This window comes from Onychostoma macrolepis, chromosome 20 (assembly GCF_012432095.1).
Source record: "Onychostoma macrolepis isolate SWU-2019 chromosome 20, ASM1243209v1, whole genome shotgun sequence".
NCBI lineage: Eukaryota > Metazoa > Chordata > Actinopteri > Cypriniformes > Cyprinidae > Onychostoma > Onychostoma macrolepis.
Genome location: NC_081174.1, coordinates 2980391 through 3006384, shown reverse-complemented (window position 1 = coordinate 3006384; position 25994 = coordinate 2980391). Strand labels below are relative to the sequence as shown.

General features: G+C 38.2%; 1 protein-coding gene across 3 annotated transcripts in view; it reads left to right on the top strand.

Moving 5' to 3' along the window:
• The window catches only part of med23 (mediator complex subunit 23), a 79615-nt gene that overhangs the window by 36831 nt on the left and 16790 nt on the right, over positions 1–25994 (top strand). For 2 of the 3 annotated variants that reach the window (XM_058754936.1, XM_058754937.1), the window contains 7 exons: positions 1991–2196; positions 11057–11237; positions 17350–17520; positions 19943–20159; positions 23506–23742; positions 25506–25671; positions 25761–25833. In XM_058754936.1, coding sequence (XP_058610919.1) covers positions 1991–2196; positions 11057–11237; positions 17350–17520; positions 19943–20159; positions 23506–23742; positions 25506–25671; positions 25761–25833 — 1251 coding nt within the window. Of the gene's footprint in view, positions 1–1990; positions 2197–11056; positions 11238–15291; positions 15325–17349; positions 17521–19942; positions 20160–23505; positions 23743–25505; positions 25672–25760; positions 25834–25994 lie in introns of all 3 variants that reach the window. The other variant, XM_058754938.1, reaches the window with a different exon arrangement.

The following is a 25994-nucleotide window of genomic DNA, read 5'->3' as shown; positions in this document are numbered from 1 at the left end:
CTGCGTCTGAGAAGTCCCAGGCGTCACGTTCAATTCAAGCAGCGGTCTAAACTGTTTATTTAAGCACCAAACGGACATAAGTTTGCTTCAAGAATGAACTATGTGGCATAAATGAGTTTGTAGTTCGGTGTTTAAAAAAACAGAGCAAACGGAAAGAGAAATCGCGATCTATTACAGCTCTCTATATGACGCATACAGACTGTATTAGAGCCACAGAAAGACAAACGTTTTGCTGAAAAATGCACAATAAATAATTTACAGCCTAGGGTGAAGTCATTATGTAAATTAACAATGATTTGGGACAAATATAATGTTATTTAATGAAAAACTGTGTGAGTGGCGCTCTGTTCCGCGGCAGAATCTTCTGTCGGCTGCATTTAAATGCGTGTTTGAAGTTTTCCGCTCTGTGCAGCGCTTAGTGTCACATGTCAAAACAAACAACACGTGCTGTCAGTGGTTTCCGCCTCTAGAGGCCGCTCTCATACTGTGTAATGACAGCAGACCATTCTCAGCCACTCCAGCAACAGACACAACACGGAAAACTATCGGCTTGGATTTTTGCCGATAACCGATAGTTCCGCAAAACCGATGAATTGGTCAACCTCTAATTATTATTATATAATTTTTTAATAACCCGGTTTAGGAAAGGGACAGCATGAGCATACCTTTCAGAAAATATAATTTGCATCTTAATTTTGCAATGAAAATATATGACATGACAGGGTGGACATATTTTATGGTTTATGCTTTGAATAATGGCCCATAATTATCTAAAAAAACAAAAAAGTGTGGGAGCTCAGCTAATAATAATGTTTCTATAGTACTTGAGTGTCTACTATTTATGATATGACATACAGCGAATGGGAAATTAAAACCAAAATTTTTGAGTATTGTCAGGGTTGAAAGGCACTGTGATATTGACCCAGTGTAATTTCTCATGATTTTGGGCTGAAATGTGGCCTGGACTGGTTTTCGTGAGAGAAGCTGTCTGTCTGCTGCTGGAATGCTAGTACACTAGTGGAGTTCTAGTGCATCTTAAGGATGACTGAAGTTTCTAAATGCACTGGTTGACATCACTCCCTCCCAGGATGTCGTAGTTACATGAATTCTCCTTCATCTTCAGTGTTTTGCTGCTGTGTTTGTAATGAACATCTGTAACATGGGTAGGAAATGGAGTGCTTCTGGACATCCACTTACCTCCAAGAGCTGAGGAATCTTCTGTTGTTTGAAAGCTTTCTGAATAGGGAACATGAGGACTTGGTTTATGTTGGGATTATGTTGTTACTGTTTTACAGCAGTCACATGGTGCTTATGTTACATTCCATTTAAATTTCAAAATATTAAAGTACCAAGTTGGAAGTAGTAATATTCAACTTCCAACTTGGACAAATACTAAAATGTCACAACGTCAGACCTCTGACTTGGAAACCCATGTAGATATATCATATACTCTGGTTTCTCAGATGATCTGTGATGTCACGTGAACATTGCAGCAACCAGAGACAAATGCATAAACAGTAAAGGATCCTCTGTGTCAAACAGATGTTTGTTGGCACTGAATAGCCTAATTTTTCCTCTGCAGTTTGTTTGCAATGAGATGTCTGTTTGCTATTGAAGACTTGCAAAGCTAGTAGATGCGTTTTCACTTTGTTTCCCTATGAGCTGTCATCTGAGAATTGGTTCTTGAACACTTTTATGGTTGAAACTCGAAAGTCAGAGATACCAAGAATATAGGAATATCTAGCGTTTTTCTCGATGCTTAGTACCAAGGACAGTCCATAGCAAAGCTATAACGATAACAGCACAGAGGAACTATATTGTTGGAATCACTTTCAGCAAGAACAATAAAAAATAAAAATTGTCAGCTGACTTTAAAGAGCTGGAGCTGTGGACGCTGATGTAGTTATTGTCATAGATGTCTGTATAGTTCTTGGTGGAACTTTAATAAAATTCATTATAACTTCACTTCTCTCTTGTGTTCATTTCCCAGGCGTTCTTCAAGCAGAATAACGTTCCACAGGAGAGCCGTTTTAACCTGAAGAAGAACGTGGAGGAGGAGTACAGGAAGTGGAAGTCTATGACCGTTGAGAACGACATCATCACACACTTCTCCATGCAGGGCTCGCCGCCCCTCTTCTTGTGTCTGCTGTGGAAGATGCTGCTGGAGACGGACCACATCAACCAGATCGGCTTCAGGTGCGCCACTCGCGTTCTCACCACCTGTTTCAGTACACCTCACAAGATCTGTGATTTTTAAAGTATGGTTCATCCATCCAGATCCTGTTCTTTTCAGGATGTCCTGAGCGTCTAGCTAATTGTTTCATTTTTATCCATGTAAGAAAGTCTCCTCTCTTTAAGCTGTTAAAACCTTCTGTCAGTGCTTTCAATGGTGTGTCCAAACTGGGATGTGAACATAGGGTGTATTCACACCTGTCTTGTGTGGTTCGATTGAATCGAACTCAAGTTAGTTTCCCCTCTTGGTGCGGATCTATTGGGCAGGTGTGAAAACAGCAATTGCTCTTGGGTGCGCACCAAACAACCGTACCGAGACCCAGCTGAAGAGGTGGTCTCGGTCCACTTCCAAACGAACTCTGGTACGATTAATTTAAGGTGTGAACATGACCCGATCTCGATCCGACCCAATTGCAGAAATCACGCTCAGAAACCGACTGCTCACGCATATAGTGCTGTTGTTTGCGTTTCAATGGCTTAAAATACTTGTTTTTAAACCGCAATGCTTAAAAATACGTGCAAATGATGATTTTTCGTGACCATGGCGACAGCATTGTTTTCGTCATTGTTTCCTCGTTCTCTGAGGAAAATATTCGCTGAGTTTCATTTCATTTTTGTGAAGCGCTCCTGTTAAAGACTGAAACAGCAGAAAGGGCATCCAATTAGTTTTCTTTATTTTACAAAAGCACAACATTTTGCTGATATTGTGAGTGCACACAAATAAAAGTATTATAAGACCATTTACAGTTTTGAACTATGTATTCTTACCTGTATGAACAAAAATGAAAGCGTATTTTAATTTGTTTCCACTGATGTCCAAAAGCGTGCTTCAGCTTCCACTCTCTGCACAAACGATTGGATATGCGCCTAATAGCGCACATTTATCTAGATTAAATGTTTTAACTTTGTGATATGCTTTAAGTATTTTATATCTATAGATTTTATTTTTGGCAAGTCGTGATTACAACATCATATGACAAGTTTCTCCATATTGCGTTAGTAGTGCACTATAAAAGATCTCCATGATTAGCCTATTTTTGCACTTGCTGCTTTTCCCTGCTTGAGAATTTCTGTCCAATGAATGGATGACTTTAGCACACATGTGGTTTTGTTTACAATTTCTGGTTTACTTGCAAAAAGGGTAGTGTGAAAGTGAACCACACCAAAAAAAAAAAAAAATCAACATTGTATTTAGTCCGGACCACAGCAAGTGAACTAGCCGACTTTCCTGGTGTGAATGCACTCTTAGTGTTTGTGAAGCTCCTTTTTCCTCTCATTAACTTGAATTTGTAAATCTACAGTGAAGCTGCTCTTTTGTTTAAGTCATTCACCACACTAAACAAGCTACTAACAAAACATAGCTAACTACTAGTAGTGAGAGAAAAAAAAAGATCCTCCTTGGTTTCTTTCCACCATGCTTTTACTAATCTACATTGGATCTTTACCGTCTAAAGTCTTCATATCAACTCTCAGCTGAAGTTTTCAATCAGTGCATGGCCTTGGGAATTACTCAACATTCTCACTATATCCTTTGTGGATCCCGTTGTTGTTGTTGTGTGCTCAGTCAACAATCTGGAATTGCGACGAGTCCATCATTCTGATACATTAGTATTCATCTCGTCACCCTGCTCAGGGTACAGAAACTCACTGCAGAAACTGTGAGATACTTGAAATACTGCTCTCCATCTGTAATTTTTCTCTGAGCCACTAACTGTTTAGTTGACATTATTGATTGCAGGGATGATATCAAACAAATTGTTTACAAATTGCTTACATGACTTTTTTTTAAACCAGCATTAGATTTCCTGTTTGTGACTAAGACTTTAACCCCTTAACTGTCACTCACAGTTTTGAACAGACATTATAGTGCACTATCCAAACTTAAATTTTTATAATTCATGAATGAAAACATTTTGTAACATGATTTTGATGTACCATTTCCATAGTAATGCAATGTCTGATTTTAAAATGGGTTTCAAATGATGAATTTTGAGATTTTAAGTTTTCAACTGATATATAATTTCTTATGATTTCTAAAGCGTGATAGAGAAAAAGGCAAAAAAGAAGACTTTCTGTGACAAAGGTCAGAACTCCTGTTATGATGTAGATTTTTCAGGTGCACTCTTGTCATGAATTAATCTATTACTTTTCCTATATAATTTTTTTTTTTTTAAAGTGGTAAAATACCTATTCAGGAGTCTTAGACCTTTCCAACGATATATAGTTTGTCATGATTAGAGTAGGATTTAATTGTAAAATAGTGAAGTACACGTAGGCGTCCCACAGAGGGGACGGTGACAGTTAAGGATAAATTACACTAAACACTTTACTTTTTCATAAAAAATAAAAAATTAAATGAAGGCTTCTGTTGTGACTTCAAACTTTTCTTCTCCATCAGAAGGTTGCTTTGACCACTTTTAACCAGAATCATCATTCCATATTAGTGAACGTTGCAAAAGTGAAATGCTCAAGCTGTAGATTCCCACATGCCTCTGTAAAGATATTTGTGTTTTGTATAGGGAACACAGTCGTAACTGCACATAACTATGAACAGCTTATTATTATGGGTTAAAGCATGCTTTAAATATGCAGTTGTGAAACCTTTACCTAAAAAAGCACATCTTGACCTTGCTATATTGGCCAATTATAGACTCTCATAGTTGCCACTCCTGTCAATTACAGCAGTTGTATTCTAACTAATTTATCCTTCTCGGTTGCTTTTGTCTGGCTTTAGATTAAAGTTTTAGATTAAACTCTCTTACAGGTTACAAATGACATTCTCCTTAGTCTTGACACAGGTTTCTGTGCTGTTTTGTTATTATTGGATCAGAGTGCAGCATTTGACACCATTGACCATTCAGTTCTTTCAGATCGATTGCAGAACTATGTTGGTATTTAGGGTATGGCTATACTATGGTTCACCTCCTCCTTAAGTGGTAGGAATTTCGCTGTGCAGGTAGACTGCGGGGTTCCTCAGGACTCTGTTTTAGTACCTCTGCTGTTTGCACTCTATATGCTTACCCTGAGCTCAGTTTTTCTTTGCTGAACCAGTGATACTCAGTTACTTTCCAGTAACCCTGGCAGTAATGGCACTGTTGCTAGTATGCTTGAATCTTTGGAGGAAATTAAAGCATAGATGGCAAGCAACTAAGCTATTGAAGCTAAGTGACTCTAAACTGAAGATCCTTGGCTCTCCCAGGCTGCCTCAACTATTCTCTCTTGGCTAATGTTCAGATTCATGTTTAAAAACATAATTTTCTCTATTATTTGACGGTGTTGTGAAATGAATCCACATGAATATGAAGTGACACAACAAATAGAAATGTAAGGCTTTGTTTCATTTTCAAATTATAACACAAAGCAATGTAGGGCAAAAATTAAATTTTTCACAAATTCTGCTTTTTTTTTTTTTCCTTTCAGTTTTACATTTTCTGTACTCAGTTTTACTGATTAAATTATGGAGCTTATACAATTTAAGAACAATTTATTAAAAGTTAAAGTACATTTTAGGGCCCTATGAAAAATGTTTTATTTTTTCTCCAATTACATTTTATTTTTCCCAAAGTCTGTTTTTTCCATTTTTATTTATATGGATTCCATTTTAATGGGTTAATACAATTTTAAGATTCAAAAGGTATGTCTAATCAGCTGAAATCGTAAAATTATAACAGCTTAATTTATTAAATGATTTATTATAATAGGGCCCTATGAAATATTTCTTCAGATATTTTGTGCATTTAAATTTTTCATGATTTTATACAAGTGTATCATTAAAAATGGTGCTGATCAAATGAAGGTATGAAAAATTAATTCATCTTTTAAAATATAATCAAACGAAAATTCAATAGTTTTTTTTTTTTTTTTTTTGACAAACAAATGGCCGCACAGTGACGGTTACTGTTAAAATTAAAGCATGGAAGAAAGACTTTGCAAGTATTCCTTAAAATTTAAAATCATTATTACTTATTAACCTAGTATCAAAGTTATTACTTTGAGAAGCACATTCTACTGTACAATAGTAATATATTTCTGTCACAATTTATATTTTGATGGTTTGTAGTGAAGATCTTCAGTATCATTGTTTCTGGCGATTAGTTTTTCCTCAAATGAAACTGTGTAAAGCTGCTGAAGTGACTCCGAGCAGCTCTGGAGATGAAGTTCATGTCTCATATAGAGAGATGCAGATGCTGAAAACACAGAGTGTCTCATGCATACTTCTGCTTGAGTTTTTCTATGAGATCAAAACAATTTCACATAGGGTGGGAGCATTAAACTTAACCAGACAAATCTGCAATAAATACATGTAATAACACTAATTATGACCCTGGTCAATTTCTTGAATAAATAAGCTTTCCATTGACGTATGGTTTGTTAGGATGAGACAATATTTGGCCGGGATACAACTATTTGAAAATCTGGAATCTGAGGGAGCAAAAAATTCGAAATATTGAGAAAATCGCCTTTAAAGTTGTACAAATGAAGTTCTTAGCAATGCATATTACTAGTGTTGTCACGGTACCAAAATTTCAGTATTCAGTACCGATACCAGTGAAAATCCACGGTTCTCGGTACCAATTTCGGTACCACATGCTAATTAAAAAACATTTTTAATAATAAAATCAAACAAAAATAAAATGTACAAAAATCAATGCCATTCTTTATACTTATTTAAATTGTGTTTCAAGTTTTTCCGCAAGTAATAAAAGTATGAAAAACAGTAAACAAGTTTCACCCATATTTAATTTGTTTTTTAAATAATGAAATTTAAGCACATTTTATTTTTTTGGTAAATAAAGGGGATTTACTATTAAAATATGGAAGAAATATTGTGTGATTATTTTTTTAAAATAAATATTTATTAATTTTTTTTCAACAGTAGTAATAGTATCACATACATTCAACTAAATAATAGTAATATATTTCTGGCACAATGTCTCTAAGATAAACTTTTATTTTGACAGGTTGCAGTGAATACCTTTAAATTTCTGTGTGTAGCTATGTGATATGACGCTGGTTTTACTCAATGAAACGAATGCTCGTGAAGTGACTCTCAGAGCAGTTCTGTAGATGTTGTTTATGTATTTGTCCTCATTGAGACGGCAGATGCTGAAATCACCGCGAGCGTCACACGCGCTTCAGTGTAGTAAAAAAACACGCGTCTCTGCCATTCACACAGAGACTCGCAGAACATGCGGGATTCATATTTGAATCGACTTTTGCAGCTTAATATTTACAGATACTAGTCCATGTCGCGATTTGATTGAAGTGTAATGACCTACTTTTGATTAATTCATCCAAACTTTGACAAATTCCGTGACATTCCGTGCTAAACTGTAAATTCCGTTTTTATAACTGGATTCTGAGATTCCGTCCGCGTTTTCTAAATCGCGGAAATCATAGGGTCGTACGCGTCAACCGGGCTGACCGGGTACTCGGTACCACCGGTACTTAAATAAACCTGGTACCGTGACGTTTTCATTTTTTTAGTACCGACTTGGTACGAAGTACCGGGTCTTTTGACAACACTACATATTACTAATCAAAAATTAAGTTTTGATATATTTACGGTAGGAAATTTGCAAAATATCTTCATGGAACATGATCTTTACTTAATATCCTAATGATTTTTGGCATAAAAGAAAAATTGATAATTTTGACCCATGTCAATGTATTGTTGGCTATTGCTACAAATATACCTGTGCTGCTTATGACTGCTTTTGTGCTCCAGGGTCACAATTGTTTTGTCACACTAATTTCTTTACCACTAACACTGCTTCATTGTACTGTGGCTTCAGCTGAAATCACTGAGCCTGTAAAGGATCGTGTGTGTTCCTGCACATCTGGCTGGTGTTTTAATGTTTCACAACCCCCCCCCCGGTACTGTCTGCAGCACTCATCATCTGTCTCTCTTTGAATGGCTGATCTTAGTATGTTGTGTGTTTGTGTGGTCTAATGTCATCAGAGGCTGCAGCTGCTCTCGGCCGGATAAAGGTTGCTTGTGCTGGGCACTTTATTCACCAGTCACGAGCTCTGCCTCATTACACCGCCAGTGCTGTGGGCACAGATGTGTTTCTGCCTCTTTCTCAGAGCAATCAAAGGGATACACATGCTGTGTGGTTTTAAATCACTGGACGCATTCATCTGATTGTTCAGACTGTCAGATGACAGTAAACACAGACTCAGCATTCAGATGCTTGCGCCGACCGAGTGCTTATGTAATCCTGTGTTCTCCACTCATTCTTATTCTCTGTCTCTTCTACTTTCCTGGCACTTTGTTCTGCCCTTGAACCAGTAATGTTGTTCAGGGTTTCCTTTAACGTTTAGTTTTTCATGGTCATTTTTCACCCTCTTCCTGACTCTACAACTAAGCTGAACACTTAGAGTGTTATATGTAAATGACACAATAATATTAATATTTACTGACACATTTTTACTACAGTATTATCAAAAATGAAGGGATTTCAGTGAACAGAAATTCTTTCTGATCCCAAATAGCAAAGACATTTTTAGTGTTGCAAAAGATTTCTATTTCAAATAAATGCTGTTCTTTTGAACTTTCTATTCATCTGAAAATAATCAGAATAATATTCAGAAATGTTTCTTGAGCAGCAAATCATCATATTAGAATGATTTCTGAAGGATCATGTGACGCTGAAGACTGGAGCAATGATGCTGAAAATGCAGCTATGATCACATAAATAAATTATAGTTTAACATATATTCACATAGAAAACTATTTTAAATGGGTCATCGGATGCAAAATTCACTTTACAAGTTGTTTGAACATAAATATATACGTACACATCCATCCTATAATGATAAAAATCCACCCAGTTGTTTATTTTTAAAATCCCGATTTTAAGTTCTGCGCAGGCCCCTCCCACGATAGTTGATTGACAGGGCCGTCTTACCTTAGACCCGCCCTGAGTGAGCTGTCATCCGTCCGCCATTGAGTCGACTTTGAGAACATCTCAGATTTAGAGATTGAGGTGTTTTGTTGTTGGATGTAATAATGAGCATAGCAGTCGCCATTTACTCTCGACATCTGAGCCGCTGAAGACACAGAGGATTAACGTTACTTTCGTTTTCAAGTGAATGCTATGATCCCCGATCTTTATCATTATCATTCATGATCCAGCTTCACCTACAGAAGAAGTGAGTATAAGGTTTTTTTTAATGAATCTTTGCAAATTGCCTTTCCTAATATCCTGCTAGTTAGCCGGTTTCGCGGCTAAAGTAAACAGTACTGCTTGTTACCCCACAGAAGAGAGGGGCGGGGTCAGCAGAGCTCATTAGCATTTAAAGGAACATGCACCGAAATGGCTTGCTGAAAACAGAGCTGGTTTTGACAGGGTAAAGAAGGTGTTTTTTACACTAACATGGAGAAATTTTAACCAAGGTATGTTATAGACTTTTCATTAAGACCCTAAAGAATCATATCAACTTGTAGAAAATGGGCATCCGATGACCCCTTTAAATTGTAATAATAATTCAGTTTTATTGTTTTTTTCTGTATTCTTGATTAAATAAATGCTGCTTTGGTGAACTGAAGAGACTTTTTTCAGAACGAGCCCAGACTCGAGTCAATCACTGAATTTTAACTCTTACTAAAATAAGCAGGTCAGCCCTGTTCTCCATCATCTCTATTGCCTCCGGTGCATAAGAGTCTAGATTCCTGTGGTTCTTGTGTATCTTCAGTTATCAGCATCTCTGAAACTCTCTGACTCTCTTCTGACGTGTTTCTTCCTGTCAGTCTTTCCTGACTCCTGCTGGCTTCTGCTCTCTCTGGTTGATCTCTGTCTCTTCTTGAGAGAGATGCAGCCAGTTCTTGACATTAGTGAGTTTTCTCTGAGCTGAACAGTGTCGACAGAAGGCTGTGTTTTTACTGGACTTTTTACGTTTACTCTGAGCAACTGGGATATGACAATGTGATATTAATTTTAATACATTGATGAAATGATGGATGCTTCAATCGTTTATGGCTCATATAATCTGATATAATGAGAATATGGAGATAAAAACAGCTCAGTTTTATTCAGAGACTCAAACTGAGCAAAAATATGCAATTTAGTGCAGATGCTGATATTTATATGAAATTCTGTTGCTTGTAATGTAAATAAATGAGATCTTTATAACAGTAGAGCAGACATTTACATAAAATGATCTAAATATCAGTCGTCGCTCTATATCTCCAGTAATATGTCTCAGTAAGATGAGATGTAAATGATCCAAACATATAATGCAGTGCTGATGGAGAGATGAAGAGATAAACGCTCCTCAGAAGATGTGAGATGAAGATCATTCCTCCGCTGAGGAACAGTGAGAGTAAAGCTCCTCAAAAGATGCTGAGGATCAGATTTGAGACGCTCTGATGTTTCTAGAAAATGATTGATGGAGAATCAAGTAAAGCTGAGCTGCTTCAGTCCAGTAAGTGTTCATCTGGAAACATGACTGCAGTTATTCTAACGCTTACTTGATAAAAATCAGTCACGATTTGACAGCAAAAAGACACTGAAGCAGCAGCTGAAGCTGGAGGTTTCTACAATTACACTAAAAGAGCTTTTACTTAATAAAAAAACTATAAACTATCAATCAGATGACAGAAGACACGGAGGAGATTGTGTGAAACAGGTTTTGATCATGTTGATCGCTGAGGCCTTAGACATTTGCGTGTCAAATGATTTATGATATAGTAGCTTTATAGGCCTATTCAAATGAAACAAGTGTAAAAGCAGCTTTCACAGCAGCCAAACAAACCAAACTCTGACCTCAGATGGACTCCAGTGTGATAAATGTTAATTGTTCTGTGACGTCCTCTCCGTAGGGTGCTGGAGCGCATCGGGGCGCGGGCGCTGGTGGCCCACGTGCGGACCTTTGCAGACTTCCTAGTGTACGAGTTCAGCACGTCTGCGGGAGGACAGCAGCTCAACAAGTGCATCGAGATCCTCAACGACATGGTGTGGAAGTACAACATCGTGACGCTGGACAGACTCATCCTGTGCCTGGTGAGCCCTGACCTCGCTTTGCAACTACAACTAGCAGTAATTTGAGTATCAGTCGACTGTCTGCTTCATATCTGCTAACTAACACCTCATTTTGATAGACCAACAACACACATTCTGCTGACTAGAAGTAACATTGCATGCACATGTCAACTTATTCTACTAACCCTAATCCTAAACAGTCTACTAATACTCTGAGTTGGTTTGCATGTATCTGCAGAGTTATTTATAGTTAGAAGAATGTCTAAAGTGGACTATCAGAATAAAGTGTAACCATATAATTTTTTATTTTTTTTATGATTTTCATTTATATGCACCAATATAACAACATCAGCATACGTCAAGTGGGATCTGAGAGGAGAATGCATTAACAATTTGGGTTTCAATATTTAATTTGAACCTGGAAATAAAGTAAAATATATGTTATGTAACATTAGGGCTGGGCGATATGGCTAAAAAAATTATCACAATATATATTTTTTTCATATCAGTCGATATCAATATTTATCACAATGAATGTCAAATCTTTATTTCTTTCAAGTTTAAAGCCAGATTTTTGCTCCAAAGTGAAAGTTCTAGAAACCAGTCCACTAAATTTCCTTAAAATAAACATCTTAATAGAAAAATCAATTACTTAGTTTCTGCATGTTCTAATGAGTGATATTGTTTCAGGTTTGTGTTGCCTAATATTACTAATAATGTTACTTTTTGTCTCTTGCACATTTGACAGTAGTAGTAGTAGCTTGTTAGGATGCACATGTAAATTATAGTTCATTATCAAAATAAGTAACATCTGTAGAAACTGTAGCAAACTAATTCTTATATGGTGAAATTTAATTAGCTTTTCAATTAGCTTTTTCCCCCTAGTTCTTCCATAGTAGCATACATTTAGATCATGATAACCACAGTTAAAACCGCACACATACCACCTCTATAACATGCTAAAAATATAACAGTATGGTTTCTAGGTATTTGTATGAAAAACAGTAATCTATAGTATATACATTAAGTATAAATGCACAAACGCTATAGCTTAATCACAAAAAATACTGTAATTGTATTCAATTACTCCTTTAATACATTTAATTCATGTCTACATTAATAATATAATAGAATTAGATACAAAAGACCACATTTCTGACACAATATCATGGTGCAGTTACTGTCATTTGAACTCTGAGCCGAGCGATAAACGCTCCGTGTGTTTCGTTCTGCTTCTGGGGCCGGTTGCACCAGCTGGACGTACACCCGGTCGTAAGGCTGGGCTGGACGTAAAATGTGCTTTAAGTCATGCGTAGAATTTATACCCGTTGCACCATCTCGGCGTAGTGCTACGTCTGACACTAAATCTTACGCCTAGTCAGAGGTAGGTGTAAAGTGAAAACTCATGATTTCCTCGGACATTATTAGCTTTTAGGATTCGTGTCTGTTAGTTAATTATTACTGCAGACGTGAACTGCAATGTTTATGGTCTTTTCAGGCAGGATAAGCGATATCAGTCACGGAGCTCGGTGTTGACTATAACACTCTGTCGACAGTAATTGAACTAATATAAAAAATATTAATGTACATCTTGCAATTATACAGTAAAATATTACATATGATCTAAAAGAAAAGAAATGTAGCCTACCATTCCACATCTTGTTTGGAAGGACAGTATGCTTGGAAATATTTCACATCTTTAATTCCATTCATTATTTGTAGCGTGCCTGCCATTCAATAATCGCAGTAAGTTTGTGCTTTTGTAACTATAAATGTGGTTTTCCAGCCACAGAAAGACTTCACGTAAAGTCGCATTTTGCTACCTCAGGAAAGACATTCATTGTACATATAACCTCGATTGTCAGCTAGAAAAAATAACTAGAAAGAAGCCTTGTAGTGCATTCAGTATATTTTACTTAACCTGCCGCCTTCATTTTTAATGTTTGTTTAAAGAAATCTGCCATGGGAACGTGCAGGGAGACTATATAAAAATGCGGACTTGTTAGAAAATGTCTACTCAGTGAAATCATGGTGCGGTGGCTTCACTTGTTATGATGTATTGAGCAATTCAGTTCTATATTAGTAGTTGTTGCCATTGCAGCGTGAATGTCGTCTCAGCTATATCTATAACTGCGGGAGAATGTGTCAGCGTGGATGCGCATCGTCTACGCCGGGCTTAGCTGCGCCTGATCGTAGTTTTAGTTGGTGCAACAGGTCTAAATATTTATCCTAAAGCTGGACGTTGCAAAGCCCAGCGTAGGGCTTACACCCAGCTTTTTTACGTCTAGCTGGTGCAACCGGCCCCTGGTGCATAAACATTATATCGAACATTTATTGAACTCTTCATGTCATTTAATCGAGGAAAATTATATCACGATAATTATCATTGCTCACTCATTGATAAGTATCATATCGCCCAGCCCTATGTACCATGAAATAAATATTTCCGTTTGACCACTATTTTTTGATGACTAATCAAATAACAGTAAATGAACGTCACTGATCATGTGACTCTGTACAGACGGTCAGATTTTCTTCTTCTAGTAAAGCTCAGGTTGTTGTTTGGAAGATCTCCGATCATGCTGGAGAACATGATCATCAGGTTTAGCCACCAGTAGCTGATTCACTGGGACTTGAGTGAGTGATTACTCAAACCAATCAATAAATCATTGAAAAAGACTGTTGAAAGACCTAATCAATGGAAATTAAACTGCATTTGTGCCACTGAGGTTTAAAAACAGAGGCATTATTTATGTCTATTCAAAATGCAGATTCATAGTTTCTGATTTGATTAATGTAATTGTTTTCAAAAAGCAGTGTGTTTATATTTCCAGTGATCCAGCTGTGCTTCGTTTCATGTTTGACTCAAGGATTTATTGGCCTGTTAGCGCAGCATGCGAGAGAAGCTGCATGTGAAACATTATCTGTGTGTCAGAAGCTAACAGAAGGCCAGCTCGACTGTGTAAACAGCCTGATGATTGGGCATCGCATCCGCTGATCAATCAGCTTCCTGCTGTACTGTACGTGCTCCATTTATCAGCCCGATCGAACCGTCACATCAGTGACACTGACCCTTCCTGCTGCGCCCGCCTGAAGATCTCGCGCAGTCAGATACTGGGGCCACTTTGTTCAGAACGTTTCATCTGGATCAGAATGATCTGAAATCCCATGTTTTGTTATCCAGGATCAGGAAACCCATCTTACTTTTGTGCCGGTTTTTCAAAGCAAAATTGGATTGGATCACCCTGATCCAGATACACACTTTTTCAGATTTCCAGATCTGGGTTACTAGTGCTCTACGGAGCCCCTAAAGGGACATGCTGATGGAGGAAAAAATGTTTTGCATTGCATTTACACACATAACTACTTCTGACTGGTCCAACACTGATGATTGTGCCAATGTAGTTTACAATCAGTGATTAAAAAAAACAACAACAACTTGAATATTATTAAATATTTTAATATTTTTGATTGATATTGATAGCTAGGGATATATTATTACATGCTGTAATGGAATAACGGAATTTAATTACAAAATAAAAGTACTTGTAATCAGTCACTGTTACTGAGAAAAAAGTGTAATGAAATTACAGTTATGAAAATGTTAAGGATTACAAAGAGGGTTGCATCTGATTATTTGATTTCTTTCATAAATTGCAGGCGACTGCTCTAAAATATGAAACACCAATGTTTAAGGAGTTTATAACATGCTTATTCGATTTATATGCTTTATTATTTTTTAAGATTAACTGTTTTTTCAAAGGCATTGTTAGATTCCAGTGTTTCCTGTCATAGCTATTAAACTAAAGTATCCCAATCTTACTAAAACGTTTTGAACAACACAAACTGAGGATTTAAATCCAGATCAAAACCAAGATTGGATTCAGAATCCTTTTTTTTTCTTTTGAACAACCCATTTTCAAGATTTGATTCAATCCGATGGCCAAAATCCGATCAGATTACTTTTGAACAGCTGGCCCCTGTTTCCATTTCCTGAGAGCTCTGCCGTCTCGACACGCTACACTGAACAAACCTTTCCAAACAAATGCACTGAAGGTTGTGTGTTTCCACGCAGGCGATGAGGAGTCACGAGGGGAACGAGGCTCAGGTCTGCTACTTCATCATCCAACTCCTCCTCCTCAAACCCAACGACTTCCGCAACCGCGTCGGTGATTTCGTGAAGGAGAACGCCCGAACACTGGCTGCAGAGCGACTGGCACACCAAACACATGACCTACCACAAGGTAACACACACAGCCTGCTACACGCTAACAACACGTGATTGTTCCCCAGATCAGTGCAAAGCCCAGCGTAGGGCTTACACCCAGCTTTTTACGTCTAGCTGGTGCAACCGGCCCCTGGTGCATAAACATTATATCGAACATTTATTGAACTCTTCATGTCATTTAATCGAGGAAAATTATATCACGATAATTATCATTGCTCACTCATTGATAAGTATCATATCGCCCAGCCCTATGTACCATGAAATAAATATTTCCGTTTGACCACTATTTTTTGATGACTAATCAAATAACAGTAAATGAACGTCACTGATCATGTGACTCTGTACAGACGGTCAGATTTTCTTCTTCTAGTAAAGCTCAGGTTGTTGTTTGGAAGATCTCCGATCATGCTGGAGAACATGATCATCAGGTTTAGCCACCAGTAGCTGATTCACTGGGACTTGAGTGAGTGATTACTCAAACCAATCATTAAATCATTGAAAAAGACTGTTGAAAGACCTAATCAATGGAAATTAAACTGCATTTGTGCCACTGAGGTTTAAAAACAGAGGCATTATTTATGTCTATTCCAAAATGCAGATTCATAGTTTCTGATTTGATTAATGTAATTGTTTTCAAAAAGCAGTGTGTTTATATTTCCAGTGATCCAGCTGTGCTTCGTTTCATGTTTGACTCAAGGATTTATTGGCCTGTTAGCGCAGCATGCGAGAGAAGCTGCATGTGAAACATTATCTGTGTGTCAGAAGCTAACAGAAGGCCAGCTCGACTGTGTAAACAGCCTGATGATTGGGCATCGCATCCGCTGATCAATCAGCTTCCTGCTGTACTGTACGTGCTCCATTTATCAGCCCGATCGAACCGTCACATCAGTGACACTGACCCTTCCTGCTGCGCCCGCCTGAAGATCTCGCCGCAGTCAGATACTGGGGCCACTTTGTTCAGAACGTTTCATCTGGATCAGAATGATCTGGAAATCCCATGTTTTGTTATCCAGGATCAGGAAACCCATCTTACTTTTGTGCCGGTTTTTCAAAGCAAAATTGGATTGGATCACCCTGATCCAGATACACACTTTTTCAGATTTCCAGATCTGGGTTACTAGTGCTCTACGGAGCCCCTAAAGGGACATGCTGATGGAGGAAAAAATGTTTTGCATTGCATTTACACAAATAACTACTTCTGACTGGTCCAACACTGATGATTGTGCCAATGTAGTTTACAATCAGTGATTTAAAAAAAAAAAAAACAACTTGAATATTATTAAATATTTTAATATTTTTGATTGATATTGATAGCTAGGGATATATTATTACATGCTGTAATGGAATAACGGAATTTAATTACAAAATAAAAGTACTTGTAATCAGTCACCGTTACTGAGAAAAAGTGTAATGAAATTACAGTTATGAAAATGTTAAGGATTACAAAGAGGGTTGCATCTGATTTTTTTATTTCTTTCATAAATTGCAGGCGACTGCTCTAAAATATGAAACACCAATGTTTAAGGAGTTTATAACATGCTTATTCGATTTATATGCTTTATTATTTTTTTAGGATTAACAGTTTTTTCAAAGGCATTGTTAGATTCCAGTGTTTCCTGTCATAGCTATTAAACTAAAGTATCCCAATCTTACTAAAACGTTTTAAACAACACAAACTGAGGATTTAAATCCAGATCAAAACCAAGATTGGATTCAGAATCCTTTTTTTTTCTTTTGAACAACCCATTTTCAAGATTTGATTCAATCCGATGGCCAAAATCCGATCAGATTACTTTTGAACAGCTGGCCCCTGTTTCCATTTCCTGAGAGCTCTGCCGTCTCGACACGCTACACTGAACAAACCTTTCCAAACAAATGCACTGAAGGTTGTGTGTTTCCACGCAGGCGATGAGGAGTCACGAGGGGAACGAGGCTCAGGTCTGCTACTTCATCATCCAACTCCTCCTCCTCAAACCCAACGACTTCCGCAACCGCGTCAGTGATTTCGTGAAGGAGAACGCCCCCGAACACTGGCTCCAGAGTGACTGGCACACCAAACACATGACCTACCACAAGGTAACACACACAGCCTGCTACACGCTAACAACACGTGATTGTTCCCCAGATCAGTGCAAAGCCCAGCCCACAGACGATTTCATTGGTCAGCCCCAGTCAGACTCGTAAAAACCTGTTCAAAGTGTTTAACGGTAATTTCCCTTACTCCATATGGTAAAAGATCTTATGGGACATTTCATGAAATTTAAATTTACAGTTTTTGGAAGTAAAAAATAACAAGTCATTTTACAATCTACAGTGTGAAAAACGTAAACTGACGTTCCCAGTATCCTCTGTGTGACAGCTCACATTTGATGGGTTTTCACTGGAATAATTGTTTCTTGTTAGTTTTTCCACTCATCATGTATTAGGGATTTATGGATGCTGTCAAATGAATGATTACTGCATGTGATTGTTTTGTATTTGTGTGTATGACACTGTGTGCACTTTGTATATTTACCTCTTAAAAATGTTTCAAAAATTATGTATATTAACACATCAGTTAATTCAAAATTGATCTAAATTTAAGTCCAATACGTAAAACCTATAATGCTGGTACCCTGTTTTTTACAGTAAACTTCCTGCTGTTTTTACTGTTTTAAACAGTGCAACAAACATTAATACTGCCAGTGCAGGTTAGTAGGGTTAGTACAGTGTTATGTATGGAATCAGCACTAGAATTGACTGGCATGACCAGTAAAATCTTTAGAATCGTCTGGGGAAAAAATCATGCATTAACACACAGCGAGCACACAATGGCACATTAGATAATGGCGGCAGCAGCAGCGTCCAGCAAATTACTGCAAAATGTGTGTAGAGTCTGTGCTCAGATTTTCCATTCATCCACTACTGATGGCATATAGCTCACAAACTCTCACTAATCCAGTGATCGTTCCTCCTCAGAAACACTTGTGTAACAGGCATCCGTTTTCAGTCATTTAATGTCTTTTTATCTAACTGTGCTGTGCTTGATTTACTGTCCTTAATGCCCTTCACTCTCAGACCTTAAGCTGTGTAAATGCACGTTTGTTCTTAAGTGACCTGCCAGTAAATAAATAAAGAGATGACTTGAGCAGACACAGCAAACACTGGCACTCCAGATATTCAGCAGCTGTCCTCTGACAGATGCACATTAGTTATGGATTTGTGTATAATACTATTCTTGACCTTTAGATATGAAACAGAAAACCATCTCAGTTGAAGATATTCGGCTGCGTATCGAGCTTGATGGCTGTCTGAAATGTCATAAGCACACAGTTATTACCCCCCTCCCATCTTCTCTTCTGTGGTATTTCAAGGAGAGATTGACCTCAGATTGCCTTGACATTTCAGCTCTTGTGTATTTGTGCTGAATGGCAAACAACATAATTCAGCACACAGTTTGACCTGATCTGACCCGACCACGATGTTCAAACTAAGACCAAAGACAACATGTGAGTTTAGAAGAGCGCTGTGTTCTTGATGTTGATCAGTGCACTTGTAGAGTCCTCAACAGCTGTTCTCTACTGGGCCAAGACTGAAATATACAAAACTGTTTAAGTCTTAAAGGGATAGTTCAACCAGAAATGAAAAATCTGTCCATATTTACTCATTCCAAACCTGTATGAGTTTCATTCATGTTAAAAACACATATGAGGGTATTTTTAATGAAACCCGAGAGATTTCTGTTGTTCCATTCAAAGTCTGCTCAACCAAAACTTTGATGCTTCAAAAACTCATCGAGCAGTTTAATCCAGGACTTGTGACGTGATCACTTTATATGATGAACAAATTTAAAGGAATAGTCAGATCAGGATGAGTGTGTTTCTTCGTCAGGTTTGTAGAAATGTGTCTCTGCATCAGTGTCTCAGCAATGGATGCTCTGCAGTGAATGGGTGCCGTCAGAATGAGAGTCCAAACAGCTGATAAAAACATCACAATAATCCACAGCACTCCAGTCCATCAGTTAACATCCGGAGAAGACAAAAGCTGAAACTAATCCAGCATTAAGACGTTTTTAACTAAAATACCACAGAGTCCATAATAACGCTTCCTCCAGAGAAGAAGTGTTCTGGTGTGAATCAGGAGAGAAATCTGCAGATCAAGCAGCGTTTACAAGACAAAACAGCTCTAAACAAATATGTGGCTGGATTTTGATGAGAGAGACAACAGCAGATGCACTTTTTCACTGGAGGAAGCATTATTATGGATCATAGACTCATATTTTAGTTAAAAATGTCTTAATGATGGATTTGTTACAGCTTTTGTCTTCTCCAGATGTTAACTGATGGACTGGAGTGGTGTGACTATGACTGTAACCTATGATATGTTAACATAAATGTTCAGCTGAAATCAGGCAGCAATGTTTTTTTTAAAGGTTAGTCCAGATAATGAGTTTTGCCAAAACTACAGCGTTTTGAATGGTGGTTATGTTAGTACTGAGCTCCTTCTGTGTCCCGTGCAGAAGTATCCAGAGAAGCTGTACTTTGAAGGTCTGGCAGAGCAGGTCAACCCTCCCATTCAGCTGCACTTACAGTACCTGCCCATCTACTTCGGGAACGTGTGTCTGCGCTTCCTTCCTGTGTTCGACATCGTCATCCATCGCTTCCTGGAGCTGCTGCCTGTGTCCAAGTCTCTGGAGACGCTGCTCGATCACCTCGGGGGGCTCTACAAGTTCCATGGTGAGAGTCATGATGGTTTGCATTCAGGGAATTAAAAGTGTTTCAGTTAATCAGTTATTATTTACACTACCAGTCAAAATTTTTGAACAGTAAGATTTTTGTTTTTTTTAAAGACGTCTCTTCTGCTCAACAAGCCTGAATTTATTTGATCCAAAATACAGCAAAAACAGTAATATTGTGAAATATTTTTACTACGTTAAAATGTAATTTATTCCTGTGATGCGCAGCTGTATTTCCAGCATCATTACTCCAGTCTTCAGTGTCACATGATCCTTCAGAAATCATTCTAATATGCTGATTTGCTGCTCAAGAAACGTTTTTATTATTATCATGAATATTTAAAACTAGGGATGCACCAAAATTAAAATCCTTGGCCGAAGCCGAATAATAATGAAACACTTGGCCGAAGGCGAATACTGAATACCGAACATGGTTTTTCGTATTCACCATTGCATAAATTAAATAGTCAAAATGTGTTTTTCACTATTTTGTCTTGCTTTTTCAGAGAAAAATAAATAAATTACAAAACTACAATTTAAAAATGTCATCAAACATGTCGGACAGCGGGTGGTAGTATGGGCCCTTTTTCTATCTGCGCTGTCTCCGACCTCTTCTGCGCTGTGCGTCCCCTGAGCGTCTCATCACCAAACGGCTTTCCCAAATCCACTTCGGACGGGATCATTTCTCGTGTGCGCTTCTTTTTCCCCACATCCAAGTGATGATCTTTATATCGTGGATCAAGTACAGTCGCGATGCAGTACAGGGGTTCTGAGTCCGCCTGACTAAATCGTGTTGACAGCCTCTAAGAGCGCACTTTTAGTTGTTTTCCCTCCGTGGTCTGTTTCAGCCTCTTTGCTAAGAAGACGCTTTAGTGCTGCAAGTAAAGGGATAACGTCTGCCACCGATGAATCAGATGAGCTTATCTCTTTCATTAGCTGCTCAAAGGGGGCGAGAAGAGAGAGGACGTTCTCGATTAACACCCACTGGTATGCGGTAAATGTCGCGGGCAGTTCATGATCTGCTATGTAAGCAGCCAAGACTAGCTTTTGTGCAAAAAGGCTTTCCAACATATAATATGTACTGTTCCACCGAGTGCTCACATCTTGTTGGAAACGTTTTGGTGGCATTCCGAACTGCTCTTGGATAGATTGTAGGCACGTATAGACAAGTGAATAATGCTTAAAGTGGCCAACAATTTTCCTGCCTATTGCTATCACATCTGCTATACTGCGCTGACTCAACAATCCGTCGTTGACCGCTAGCTGAATTGTGTGGGCCATGCACCGTATGCCTTTCAGATTGCAGTCTTCCAAGGCTTTGGCCATATTTCTTGCATATTTCATGTAGTTTGAAATCTGTGTCGATCCACTGTGGAGTTAAACTCAGCATACTGGTGGGGCTTACGTCCGAGCTCCATATATCTGACGTGAAGCTGAGGGCTGTAGCCAAGAGCTCATGTGCTTGAGTTGAAATGACGTTATACATCTCAGGTAAGCACACATCTGAGAAATAACGTCTACTAGGCATGGTGTAACAGGGCTCAGTATAGTCCATAAGCCTGCGAAATCCAACGTCGTCTACAACTGAGAATGGTTGATCGTCCAAGGCGATGAATTCCATTATCTTTTTAGTAATGCCTTTAGTAAGACCCCCCACATAATTGTAAAGTGCTTTGGGTGTATAGCAATACACAATAAAAGCGCTATATAAATGCTTCATTCCTTGAGCATTAGTCGTTGGGAAACCTTTTTGTCTTTTCTAAAAAGTCAGCCACAGATGGAGTGGGTGTGCTGGGACTGGGAGGAGGAACTCGCTGCTGCTGCCGCCGTTGCCGTGTCTTTCTCGTACTCTGCATGCCGTTCGGGGTGTCTTGATTTTAAAGGATAAATTAAACTTGTAGTGCTGTACGTTTTTGCAGATGAACCCCCTCTAGACAATTCAGCAGAACAGTGTCTGCAAACGGCCAGTTTTGTGTCTTTCTCAGATACTTTAAAATGCTTCCACACTGCCGACATGTTTGCTGCATTTATAAAGCGCGCCTCTCACTCTCTATACATCATCAAAAACATTATTGTTCGGTAAAAAATTATCCGGTCTTTTCACTTGTTTGGACAAACAACGAAAGTGGGTTTTTTTTTTTTTTTTTGGTTATTTTCGGCCGAATAATTTCGGTTGCCGAACATTCGGTGCATCCCTATTTAAAACAGTAGAGTACATTTTTTTTCAGGATTCTTTGAATAGAAAGATCCAAAGATCAGCATTTATCTGAAATAAAAAGCTTTTGTAACATTATACACTATACAATTAAAAATTTTGGAATCCGTGTATATATGTGACCCTGGACCACAAAACCAGTCTTAAGTGTCAATTTTTGGAAATTGAGATTTATACATCATCTGAAATCTGAATAAATAAGCTTTCCATTGATGTGTGGTTTATGATACACTGTAAAAAGTGATCAGTTAACTTAACTTAAAAAAATTGAGGAAACCTGTTGCCTTAATTTTTAAGTAAATAATTAATAAAAATAAGTGAAACGCATTGTCAAGTTCACCTAACTTTTTTTTTTTCTTTTTTTTTTTTATTATTTACTTAATTTTAAGGCAATGGGTTTCCTCAATTTTTTTAAGTTAAGTTAACTTGTAACTTTTTACAGTGTAGGACAATATTTGGCTGAAATGCAACTATTTGAAAATCTGGAATCTGAGGGTGCAAAAAAATCAAAATATTGAAAAAATCGCCTTTAAAGCTGTCCAAATGATGTCCTTAGCAATGCATATTACTAATCAAAAATTAAGTTTTTATATATTTGCGGTAAGAAATTTACTAAATATCTTCATGGAACATGAACATGAATTATAGAAATTAATACTTTTACAAAGGTGATGATACAGACATTTATAATGTTACAAAAGATTTCTATTTCAGATAAATGTTCTTCCGAACTTTCTATTCATCAAAGAAACCTGAAAAAAATTCTACTCAGCTGTTTGCAACATCATAATAATAGTAAAAAACAAATTAGCAGCAAATCAGCATATTAGAATGATTTCTGAAGGATCATGTGACACTGAAGACTGGAGTAATGATGCTGAAAATACAGCTTTGATCACAGAAATAAATTACATTGTAAAATAGATTCAAATAAAATTTAAAAAAAAGTTATTTTAAATAGTAAAAATATTTCACAATATTACTGCTTTTCCTGTACTTTGGATCAAATAAATGCAGGCTTGGTGAACAGAAGAGACATTTAAAATCTTACTGTTCAAAAACGTTTGACTGGTAGTGTAGATATTAAAATAATCAAACTTTGTACTGTTATCCTAAAACTGTCTACGTGCAGATCGTCCGGTGACGTACCTGTACAACACGCTGCACTATTACGAGAGACACCTGCGAGATCGCACCAACCTGAAGCGGAAGCTGGTCCACGCCATCATGAGCTCGCTCAAGGACAACCGCATGCCCGGCTGGTGTCTCAGTGAGACGTACCTGAAGTGTGGCATGAACCCCCGAGACGACAACGTCTGGATCCCCGACGACACGTACTACTGCAAACTCATCGGCCGGCTCGTGGATAATATCCTTTACTGAGCAACCACAGCCAGCGCTGTCACATTAGGGCATGGTGACTGCGTGAGGATCATGAAATGGCCTTAAAGGGGTCATGAACTGTCTCTGTTTTTATTTTGTACTGTTCTCTGAGCTCCACTTATAATGTTATCAAGACGTTTACATCAAAAAACATCATAATTTAGAAGTAATTGGCTATTTTCTGTCCTGTTTGTAACCCCCTCATCAGAAGGCTCTGTTTGAATAGCTGTGGAGGATTGTAGACTCTGAAGTAAACTCACACTGCTAACAGTTGTGTATGATTGACAGCATAGATTGACTCACAGATGGATACTGCTGTGATTTAGGTCAAAAACGCATAAATACTCAGTACATATCAAACAACCTGTTTACCAGACAAAGCAATAGTCATCATGTAATGAAAACAGTTACTCACTTGTGTTGTGACATTACTGTTGGATCCAATATATAGTCGCACAGCATCGTCTTTTAGTTTCAATCTTTCTGAAAATCCTGCGTCGAATTGTGCCTTGTTTGTTAACAAATCCATGTTAAAATGAAGTTCTTACTGACGCTGTCTGGATCTTCATTAAAAAATAAAGCTCATTCACTCTTTCCTAACGTTGGGATCAGAAGGAAGGCGATGTGTTTTCACCGCTTGGCACTGCACAGCGTCTTGTTGCCTTCAGAGCATCTTTATCATTTGGTTTCTGTGTTTGACCTGTGTTCGCCTCGCTCTAACAACACTACATGCACAAATCGGTGGGCGGGGCTAAACAGGCAGTGATGTAGAATCGGTGGGCGGGGCCAAACAGGCAGTGATGTAGAATCGGTGGGCGGGGCCAAACAGGCAGTGATGTAGAATCGGTGGGCGGGGCCAAACAGGCAGTGATGTAGAAGCAGGCATTGATCTTCTGTGGAGGCGGTGCTTATCCGCACTATTACATCATAGAGTAGCACATTCCACAAGCTGTTGTTTTGGCAGACTGGCTTCAATATAGGCTGTTTTTAGACTAACGACAAAGTTTTGTTCTGAAACTTACAGGATGTTTTTACAGGACAATGACCTCTTGTATATGTCAAAAGATCAAGGGAATTTTGGTTTCTCAGTTCATGACCCTTTTAAACGATCAAAAAGCAAATTATGCATTGCCGAGTATATGAAACCAACTTCTGTTTATAGATTTTAACAATGCATGATTATGAGAACACAATCAAGGGGGCAATTTATATTATTTATAATAGAGAGAGAGAGAGAGAGAGAGAGAGAGAGAGCGCGTGTTCTCTTACACGTGAGCAGCTCATGATCTCTGTGTTTTCAGCATCTCGGAGTTCGGTTCACACTAAATGCAGCTACATTTAATGCATTTGAAAATGAAACACACCAACCCTCTTGAAAAAATTGTGATGAGAATCACTTATAAATCTTTTGTCAGAAAAATTTATTTATGGCCTCCGTTTGGTTTTCTGCCAAAATAAATCCTCCGTGGTTTGATGTCTGAAAGCAAAGAAATTAAGACGACCCTTAATATTAGTATTGTAATTCCTAAGTCCTCCAAAGTTTAGCTCCAACCCCAAACAAACAGACCTGAACCAGCTAATCGAGGATTACTAGAAAGTTACAGACAGCCAGGTGAGTTTGATCAGGGCTGGAGCTGAACTCCTAGTTTAAAGAGTCTTGCAAAAGTGTCAAAATTCACTCAGTGGATGTTGTCTCGTGTTGAATGTGGCGAGAGAGGAGTCAAGAAACGCTTCCTTAACCAGTGCTACCCATGGCAGGTAAATCTCCAGGGCCGTTCCCCAACTGTGACTGGCGGTTTAACGAGTTTCCAAACCCGGCGGCTCACGCGCTGCACGTCACCTGTGTGGAGCTGATGGCTCTGGCCGTGCCGGGGAAGGACGTGGGCAACGCTCTGCTTAATGTCGTGCTCAAGAGGTCAGAGTTCATGCCTGTGAGATGCACAGACATACTCATTCGTATGTTACAGTCATGTGAGCGCTGAGTATTGAATGTGTGTTTTGCAGTCAGCCGCTGGTTCCTCGGGAGAACATCACAGCGTGGATGAACGCTATTGGACTGGTCATCACGGCCCTGCCTGTACGCACACGATCTTCATTCATTTATTGACTCTTTCTCTTGAGTTGATTGAGACAGTAATTGTCAAGTTTGTAGCAGTGTTATTTTTAGTATCGTATTTCAGTTTTTATTAATAATTTAAATTAGTTAAAATCTTTGTATTTTCTATTTTTATTTGATTA